Source organism: Porites lutea, chromosome 6 (assembly GCF_958299795.1).
Source record: "Porites lutea chromosome 6, jaPorLute2.1, whole genome shotgun sequence".
NCBI lineage: Eukaryota > Metazoa > Cnidaria > Anthozoa > Scleractinia > Poritidae > Porites > Porites lutea.
In genome coordinates this window covers 23,479,991-23,490,622 of record NC_133206.1, presented here as the reverse complement: position 1 = coordinate 23,490,622, position 10,632 = coordinate 23,479,991, and the positions used below count along the sequence as shown (strand labels likewise).

General features: G+C 39.4%; 1 protein-coding gene across 2 annotated transcripts in view; it reads right to left on the bottom strand.

Annotated features, from left to right (window-relative positions):
- Positions 1-6,931, bottom strand: part of LOC140940579 (uncharacterized) — a 7,451-nt gene extending 520 nt beyond the window's left edge. The window contains exons 1-4 of one of the 2 annotated variants that reach the window (XM_073389573.1): positions 6,660-6,931; positions 2,580-2,830; positions 441-657; positions 1-210 (exon numbers count right to left, since the gene is read on the bottom strand). The exon at positions 1-210 is cut by the window's left edge and continues 520 nt beyond it. In XM_073389573.1, the coding sequence (XP_073245674.1) occupies positions 14-210; positions 441-657; positions 2,580-2,789 (624 nt within the window). In that variant the 5' untranslated portion in view covers positions 2,790-2,830; positions 6,660-6,931 and the 3' untranslated portion in view covers positions 1-13. Of the gene's footprint in view, positions 211-440; positions 658-2,579; positions 2,834-6,659 lie in introns of both variants that reach the window. The other variant, XM_073389572.1, reaches the window with a different exon arrangement.
- Between the last annotated feature and the right edge of the window lie 3,701 nt (positions 6,932-10,632).

The following is a 10,632-nucleotide window of genomic DNA, read 5'->3' as shown; positions in this document are numbered from 1 at the left end:
CTCAATCAAATTTTTATTTTTGTCCCTCCAACTTCATCAGAATCTGATTAGGATCATAGTGAACATCAATAGACTTGATTTTCAAGTTCTCGTCCACCTCAGCTACAGCCATGCCGTACATTTCCAGTAACTCTCCCGTCGGGTCCTTGCCCTTATATGGTCCTGTCCAGTGAGCCCAGTGGCGCCAGGAGAAAGCTACTCTAGGCGGACCTACAAAGAAAATAAATAAAATTAATAGTTAAATACATTAATAAATAATGATTCAGAGGCAGCATATCCACGTAGTAGTTTTTCATCTTCCAGATCCTGATCGACTTTCTGGCAGTGAAGATTGGCTCTGTTTTTCCCATTGAAGAGTGTTATGGTATTTTAGGAGTCTATTGAAAAATTCATACATCAAGGGGAAAACTTTTACCGATAGTTTCTGTCATGCTACTAACCGGAAAAGACTTCTATCAGTTCCCATGGAAATCCCTTGCTGAATGCAGACCGAAACAGCTCATGGGAAGATTCAAGGGTGTGAGTCTCACTGTTGTACAGCGGTTGTTGCTGCATCAGTACATTGTAATTTCCCTCCTCAATCATTTCCTTTAAAGTGAATGAACGTTGATGGTTTGCACGAATGGTGAACACTTCTGTGTCAACGGACTGCCAGTCCTGAAGAATTAGAAAAAGCAAAGGCACTTAACTCAACTAATTAAAAGGCAACTTCCTTGGCCGGAGTGGCACGGCTAATCACACTGGACCCACTGTTCTCTCCAAACTTCTATTCTCCTTGTTTTCAGGGAAGAGGTCATCATTTATGTCATTCATCTGTTGTTTCACTAGCAAATTAAACAACACATTCTGCAAGCTACATGGAGACCTCCTCACAAAGTTTTCACAAACGGGTGTATTTTCAAGTACTACAGCGATAACCAAGAGAGTGCTCTCTGGATTGGATGGTTTAGAAAATTGTAAGTATCGATAATGTATGTTACACGGAGCGATTTCCAACGATGATTTTCAGCGCAGAGTAATCTATTAAGCTGGTTGGATAAAAAACTTGTAAAAATAGATTTTTGCAGAGGTAACATTGCAGGTTTTTGAGCCAGTTTTATATTGTTAATGTATATCTCTTGAAAACAAGAAATTCAGCCGTAGGAGCACAGTACGGACCACAGTGCTACAGCTAACTGCTTCGTATTTCTTCAAATTGACTCCAAACCTGATTCTAAAATGACTACTCTGTGCGGATTTTGTACTTTAATTCAGTATCATATGAAAGGCTATGGTAAACTTAAGGGACGCAAAAACTGAAGTTGAAACCAGATTGGGTAGCAAGCCTGGGTTATTAAAAAAGGAACAGGAGTAATCTCAACCTCGTTCCCACAGAACCCTGGGGTTAATCTGTCTAGGCTCGATTACAACCCGCTGACGGTAAATGAGCCCGCACTCCCTCCCCGAACAGACTTCTCGGGAAGGACCGAGGGAACGGTGGAAATCGGGCTAAGGGAGTTATCATACAGAAATAACTTATCTACTCATAACTATAACAAAATTCTCAAATCTGATTGGCTATCAACTGTCTTTATCTCAGTACTAATGGGACAGTGTAATAGGACCGGTGCGCGTCATTCGCCATTTGCACAGCGCCCATAATACACCTCGTTCCCCTAAAAAAATTTGCGAAAACTGTATCTTCAATTTCTCTCGGGACAACTGTGATATCCAGGAGAAATTAGAAACAATGGTTAATATGCAAAAGTTTGGGGGGCAAACAAGGTGAATTATGGAAGATGTGCAAATGGTGAATGCCTAAGTAAATGGACAGTACGCGCAATCGCACGCACGCGTAAATGGCTATTTTTTTCACTGCTAGCAAACAACTCTCGGAATTTCTTGTGATTTGTAATTTTAAAAATGCCTTATTTATCACAAATTTTGTTTACGTTTACGATTAACTAGCAACAGAACTTCGTGTCCTCAAATTCGGTCTATAATCATATTCGTGATTTAGAAACAAATCGGACGACCGCGTAATCACACGAATGATTTCAGACCGAATTGGACTCAACTCAGTCCTAGAGAAAATGTTGGTGTCCCAAACCAGTCCTGTGGGAGTTGAACTCTTTTCTTATGCAAACGTTTTCTTTTGTTCTAATAAATTTGCATAGATGCTGACCACGTGAGTGAAAACACTCTATTGACATTATAAATAAGACGAGACTATAAGCAGTTGGACCCCCCCCCCCCCCGCCCTAGTGACCGCGCATAACGTTCAATTAGCATTCCTATCATTTTAAACTAATTGAACAGTAGAAATGTCGCACGAATGTATCCAGTGTCAATTTCTTATCGAAAAACGAAGGAATGTGCTCGGTCAGGGAGCTCACAAGAGAAATTGCTCGAGTTGTTTTCATCCTTCGTGCCGCTTTACCAGCTTTCATAACCAGTTCCCTCTACAAACTACGAGTCCAGACGAGTTGTCCGATTCGAGGTTTGGGTAGTTCAAGAGACACTGTCTAGGAAAGCATGATGGAAGTAGTTCTAAAGCGCTGACTTTTCAGCCTAGTAGGAGTACTTATTAACTGAAATACCTCAACGCGGGTTTTGTGCGAGGCTTCCATTTCCCAGGTCTTCACTAAATCTTCGACAATTTTTTCCAGGGACCCCTCCTTGTGTACTCGTGTCCTCCCCTCTAAATAAGCTTTGTTGACCTGCGTAAAGTCGGGTTTTCCTTCCCGCCAAACAATGTTTGGATCGTCCATATACTGTCTGTGAGGACACATTCCTTTACTGTCTGCCATTTTTTAAATGTCAGTCCACTCCTAATTACTGCTGCCAATGTCTACTGGAGTGAAAACAAAAGCACTCTAGCTGACAAAATAGGCAATGCCACAGTGAAATTATTTACTGTATATAATTAGACGATTTCATCCACAGGCTCGAAAGTTATAACAACCTTGTTCAGCATAATAAAAGTACTATAAATTCTTTTATTTTTTGGGGCCCCTTAAGGCGTGCAGTCTCTTAGGTTCATAGCATTTTCAACTCAGTTTTAACAGGTGGTGGTGTTAAGTTATGTTATCTATTTTCCAACCGTACTTTTTGGCAAAAATCAACGGTGAAAAGTCGTTTCGACCGCTCTTAAGTCTTTATCAGTTATTATATAAGTTTCAAATAACACCGACCCTAAAAGCCAAAGAAGAAGTGATTGTAATTACTGATTTCGTAGAATGTTTATAAGGCCCCCTATTTTCCCAAAATATCGTTACGATTCATTCAGTGCCTATAACTATAACGCCGACTGCAGCCATTACAATTTCAAAAGTAATACGTCCGGCCGGTCGATGTGATGATCGATCTGAGACTGTGGTTTAATAAGACGGTTATACATATATAGACTTCAAATGTACCATACAATAGTGTAGCACAGAAACAAACAAACAATTTCTTTTTTTGGTGGGCTCCTTAAACCGTGGCAGTCTCCTCATTGTGAGTTCAAGGCATTCTCAACTTTTTAATAGCTGGAGATCGATAAGTGATGCAAGAATTAAGTTTTTAGTTTGTTTTAGTCGGTGTTATGTTACGTATATAATAATATTCATCTATCAGGGGCACCCAACGAGGATATAGTTCAAAACAAATCAACATAGCATTGTTGAACATATTTTAGTATTTAAACGGTAGATATAGGCATATTTTTATCCCCTAAAAACTTTTCATCTGTTCGGATTTCCTAGCTGAAAGTCTAGTGATCCGAAAATTATAGGGATCAAACCTTACCTTTTCGAAAATTTCAGCCAGGAAAAGGCTCCCGAAAATTCTAGGTGGCCTTTTTTAGGGTAAATATCCGTTTAAAATGGGTAATTATACCATTTTGTAGATGTTCGAAAATCCTAGGAGAGGCAGGCAAGCAAGAAATTTTACAACAAATGTTCCCAAAATTCTAGTTCTCAAATCGTCTTCCGAACAGATATTTTCCCGAAAATTGCCGTTGGGTGCCCCTGATCTATTTTCCAACCACACTTGACGGCAAAAATCAACTCGGTGAAACGTCCTTATATATCGACCTCACGGCCTTTATCGTGATATATGAAGAGAATTGATTAATTAAGTTGTCCCAGTGTATGTGTAAAAAGAGAAACGATGATGTAACGGGTGTAAAAATATGTAAAACGGTATATAATGTTAAGAATATACGTAATAGAGGGACATGATGACCTTCAAATCTGGCGTCAGCTCTTTGTAGACCAGCCTTCAGCTGACGTTTTCACGGACAACTCGAAGACGCGAGTCAGAAAAATTGCTCGGCAGCCAAGCTGTTTTACTATCAGGAAACTCAAGAAAAAGGGAAAAGAGTCGACGAACGGTATCTGAACACGAAGTAGTTGAATTGCTAAGTAAAACTGAACAGAACAAATACAAGGATATATACTCAAAAACAATCTGATTTCGTCCCCGTTGGAGGAACAGGCGAGTGAAGAGGAAAATTTGAACATCGATCGAGGTAAGAATATTTTGGCTTATTTTTAGGGTAGAATGATTTTGAATCCTGAACCATATTCAAAAACTTATTGAATTCGGCTCTCGTATGATCTGAAAGGAGTATGCAGATCGAGGAGGGTGTTATCCGGCCTCGGACTCCCTCCTCGATCTGTATAATTCTTCATATCATACAAAAGCCTCATCATACAATTACTAATTTACTTCCCTTAGTAACAATTATACTTAACAGTGTATACCTTGCGAACATGCCCGTGCTCGCAAGCGGTTCAACTGATTTACTCAGCATGGGGTCATTGCTGAAATGTTTTGTTTTTAACCGGAAGCTCGTAAAAAGAATATGTTAATTCTTTCTCGTTTTCTTAATTATCGTTTCTGTTGTTATCGAAGTGTAGCAAAAATCTACGTTAGATAGATAGATAGATAGATATTCTGTTTATTTCACCCACTTGCAGCAATAACTGAATTGTTGGGGAAGGTCATTGTCACATACAATTAACCATTTACATACATTCACTGAAATTTATAAGTTACAAAGTCATAAATTCTTCTGGTATGATCATTTTGACGTCTTGGATTTTGGACCCTCATACTGTAATGAGACTCAAAAGCGGCAGGGGAGGGGATGATGTTCTTAAGGGGGGGCATTTGGCGTGCAGTAGCCATAAACCGCTTACAAGCTCCTACGCTCCTGTCACTAAGAGACTCCAGGCCGGCCAAGACCAAGGCTTCCGCATAGTCTACCCGGCCAAATATTATTTGAGGGCTTTCCTCTGTACAGACTCAATTAACTCATCTAGATATAAAGGGATCGCAGCCCAAACTGGCGAGGCGTACTCAACAATGGATCTAACAATACTACAATAGACTAACACGAGAGATCGTTTGTGCCCAGTGCAACTCTCTTGAGGGTCCGCAGCACAAACAATCGCTTAGTAGCTTTTTTATGGATACTGTCACAGTGTTCGTTCCAAGAGAGGTCATTAGAGATAATTACCCCTAAGAGTTTATTTCTAGATATTCCATCAATGACTATACCATTAAGCTGAATCGGCGTTATAACAGTGGGATGGTACTTCAAAAAATTGATAACCATATCTTTACATTTTTTCTCATCAAGCCGCATGTTACGCATGGAAGCGTCAGGTGTTAATGTTTGCGGCGATAAATGGAAGGTAGCTAGGCGAACATCGAGGAATAGATTCAAATACCGAGGTGTCGTCAACGTATTTAATCCTGTATCTCCAGTCCCTACACAGATTGTTCACTAATATGGCGAACAGCAATGGCGCGAGTTTTGTTCCTTGTGGTATTCCCCCATTCCCGGCGCAAACTACTTTAATTTCAAACTTGGCACAGATGATAAATGCCATATTTGACTTTCCCAGTGTATAATCCGAATTTGTATTAGTCGATCTATTATTTTTACTCGACTCACGTCGCAACTCACGTCGTTTTCGTTACAAGAGCTCTGCCGAGTGACTATTTCCTCGTCTTGAGCGTTGTCACGAATTCATGAGGCAGTCCTGCTTCAATAAACTCTGGTCAACGGTCACTGAGTTATCATAGATTAGAAGCTCTTGTCGACTTTTAAAATTTAGGTTCCTTATCAACAAGTGAACCTTAAGTTAAAAGAAGGAGGTATTAGATTTTAACATTCAGACCATCAGCAGGACTTTTGCACAATGCTTTTCTCAATCGATAATTATTTGACTAGCAAACACGAAACGTCGCCCTTTTTAAAACAGTTTTTTTTAACGTTTATAAAATAATTTTAAGCTATTTCTAATCCCAGAATTTTACAATGAAATGCCTAAAATAATTTAAAATGTCGTATACGGTTCCGACAGCAAACACAAGAGAATGTGGGCGGACACCATGACACATCTAAATTTTGCTTTTGGTAGCTAAACTGTCGATGCTGCTTGCACAAACGATTAACACGGTCTCCAGTTTGGAAGGGGGAATTATCACGTTACCGGTTTTGCTATTCTGTTTGTCTTTATCCTGTTACTATTAAAGTCTGCTAAGTGGGTTTCGCGGAGCTATAGGGCTTGAAAGCGAACTTTAACGCAAGACCGGCTTCGCCTCTCGTATGCATTCCGGCTCACGCCGAAATTACGATTATGATTTGAAGGAATGTTTTGCCAAATCACCGTGTAACTACTCACCTTATGCTGATGGGGATTGAGTAATCAAGACGTGGCGTTGGTGAGATGAATATAAACTACAAACAGCTCAGCAAGATGAATACTCAGCGTCGGTGGTTACTGAATTCTTATGCTCATATACACTTCCGTCTCGCCCTTGGAAAACATGCGCAATATACTGACCTTACTCCAACACTGATTTACGAGCGATATTCATGCATGGTAGTTTCCGGATTTTTAAAAGCAGGTAATCATTCAGTTATCCGGGCGAGTGGTTATTGTAAGTTTTTTTTTAGACTGTTCACGGTCCTCTATTTTTCCGTAAGATCGTCGAGATCGAGCGCTTTGCGTCGGGCTGCTATCTTGCATGAGTGTCAAAACTACTTAGCGGGGGTGGGGTGGGGGGCGGTTTGGGAGGAAGCGAGAACTAAATAGTAATAGTAAATAGTAATCTCGCTTCAGGAGGGGTGACAGGAATTTGCCACCTTTTACCATTCATTAATTAAGCGATGAAAAACATGCCAGACACATTTAGCATCGATTACGCGTGTTTACAAATATCTCCTTTCGAAACAGTGATTTATAATGTTTCTAGGCCATTCCTCCAAATAAAATCGGCAAACAGGCACAAGAGAAACATTTTCCTAATCGAATCACTAAGCACGCTCGCTTGACCACAGACTAAAACGGTTAAACGTCTCGATAAAAAGCCAGGCATTTCTGACAGGTCGTCTTTTTTGCGTCGGCGTAGCGTTAAATTTCATTTCGTCTGGCAGAAACTGTGCTACAACATTCCCCCGGCCGGCTGCTTCAAAAGCATGTTGGCTTACGTGATTCATCCGCAAAATACCAAAAATCATACGTTTGTTAGCGCAAGATGTACCTTTTGGTATAAAGGCGTACGTTTGATAGAAACGAACACCTGTCCACGACTTGTCAGTGTCGGATACTTAAACGAAACCCCTTGTTGACGCAAACTAACAGCCATTGTCTAGTGACCAATCAAACACGTCTGCACCTGCGTTGCTGGTACAACGCGCTGCGTGAACGCAAACTGCAGTGATGTTATTACAGTCCCTCTATTTTTCTCGTTCCCTTCCCCCTAGAGCTATAATCCCCGACGCCCGCCCCCTCGGTACATTTGAAAATTAAAATGGCCGTCATTAACGGTAAGACGCGCTATATCTCAACGATCTCACGAGAAAATAGGGGACTGTGAACAGTCTAGTTATTTTTGCGGTCTCGTTAATGCCAGCATTACAAGAACTTTTCTTAATTTGTACAACAAAATATCAAGAATAATAACCTCTTCATCATACACCGCACGATCCCTTCCACTTTTTAAAAAACTCCATCTTTTAAATATACACCAAATAAATTATCTACTTATCGCCTCATTCAGTTTCAGGCCTAATAACAACGTACTTCCACACACCTTATTTTGATGACTTTTGTATAGAGAACTTTAAAGTGCATAGTTATAATACTAGAGGATCAAAGCAGCTTCACAAGACAACTGACAAGACATTTAACAGAACAAATTTTGGAAAATACTGTACTAGGGAAAAGATAATTAAAATCTGGAATGAAATACCAAAGGCTATCAAATGCTCCGCATCTTTAAAAATATACAAACTGGGGTAAACAAACTTTTATTTTTCACGCCGCGAAAGACTGGAACAGCCTTCCAAATGATTTAAAAGAGTGTAATATTTTATCTATTTTTAAATCCAAGTTAAAAACTTTTTTAAAAGATCTCAGCTAATTTTAAACCTTGATATTTTTTGTTTAATCGGTTTTAAGATTTTAAATTTTTAAATATGTTTTACTTGTAAACATATTTTACTTTTGTCGTAATAATTAATTAATTAGTTAGATTAATGCATGAGGGCCCCACTGAAAACCGCCATGGCGAGTTGGGCTCCCTAAATATTATTATTATTATTATTATTATTATTATTATTATCGTTATTATAAAAAGAACAAAAGTGATACTTGCATAGGTCTTATTTTGTTCATCGACTACGTAGATAATGATTATCTCAAATGGATTGTAATTTTTATATATAATTCCAATCTCTGATATCATCTGACTAAATTTAGTTAGTAGATACACTCTCAGTGATCTTGGTGATTTAAGCCATCTGATTGGTTCGCTATCTCGGACTATTCAACAATATTCACCTCCTAGCGAGTGGATAATGTGTGGGCTCGGTGTTTTTCCCATTTTTTTAGAGAACGATCTTTTAAAAGTCGACAAAATCCTAGGGCTGACTTTTTTTTAAGGTAAGAAAAGACTTGGAAGGATTCAATACGGCGTTTTTCATTTTACTGTAGCTGAGTTTTGTGCTCGATGGATTGTTTACAACTCCCGTGTATTCGTGTAGGAGAAGCCGTTTCGTGAACTCAGCGTTTTCTAACAAGAAAATTTTGGCTCAAAAATCGAAGTTTATTTATGACAAACAAATTTAAAAGGAAATGTTTGCAGAAATTCTACGTTTCAAGAAAACAGGAAAAAGAATGATACAGGAAGACGAAGTCTTACCTCGAGCAACGGAGCCGCCATTTTTGTCAGCACTTCATGCGAAGAACGACACAACAAACCCTTTTGGCTATAAACTTGGCGAGTCAACAAAAGTCAGTTCAAACTTTTAGCGGTTCCATTTAAGCCATTACGCTGTTGTTTGCGAAATGATAAACTTGTAAATTGCCATGTTTGAAAATTCTGCAAAGATTTATTTTTAAACTTAAGCGTGATTTGATCTGTCAATCAAATCTTACTTTTTAATGGTTTCCTCCCTGATTTTGTTGAGATCACTTCGTGTGTATATACTAAAACAATTATTCTTTTCAATCTCGGTGAATAGTGGCTTTGGGAATATTTACCTCGCCGCTCTCGCGGCTCGGTAAATATTTAGCCACTATTCACCTCGATTTCAAAGAATAATTGTTAAATAGAATATTTTTGAACTTTGTAAAAGCCCGTGAGGGTTTCCTTAGTCTTCCTCCCAAGTGTAGATGGTAACACTCAAATATACATGCTGTATTACTTCACTATGGGAAATAAAGTCATTTCATTTCGTTTCAACAGGTCGTTATAGAGTTTTCACTTGACGTCACGGCGGCCGTATCGGAGTTCCAAGTGGCTCATGGCTCGTGTACGACGACCTGACTGAATGACGTCAGTCAGGTCGTTGTACACGAGCCACGAGCCCCAAGCGAGTCTTGTGGAACATGTTTCCGTTTTTGATTGAAAACGGAGATTTTTTTCTCCTGTTTGGCCTATCGTCCACACGTATTCGATGAAAAAGGCTACCGAAATCTCATCTTTTAAAAACGCTCTCTAGAGTGAAGATTTTTGAAAACGCTAGTCACTCGTTTACCTGTGGACGGACAAAAACAGAGGTTTTCGAATACAATGACGTAATTCATCATTATGTTAACTACTGGCTTAATGCATGCTCAGTGAGGGATTCAATCGCATTTCCATCGTATAGCATTGTATACCGGGGGAAAAAATCTCCGTTTTCAAAATTAAAATATCCGGATACGTGTGGATGGGGCTTAAAAGTCTTTTCTTATGTACAAACTTTCTTGTCTTTCTCTTGTTACAAGGAAACTGCATAGGGCTGGCCACGTGCCGGCGTGAAGACGTTCTATTGGGGCTCTAGCAGGCGAGTTTTGGGGCCCGAGACAAGCGATTGGATGACTCGCCTGAGCGTTCCCAATTTTGTCTGTTGTTCAATCTATGCTTTTCCCTCCCGATTGTCGCTGTCTGTTACTTTAAAAACCATTCATTAAATCGCTGGTTTACACTTCACCATTATCAGCCTAAGTTTTATGATCAACACAAATATATTTAACAATTATTCCTCGAGCCCGAATGGGCTCTGAGTCAATAGCTCATGAGGCCGAAGACCGAATGGGCTATTGGCTCAGAGCCCATTTGGACTCGAGGAATAATTGTTTTAGTAAAATCTATCTAGTTGCTCAA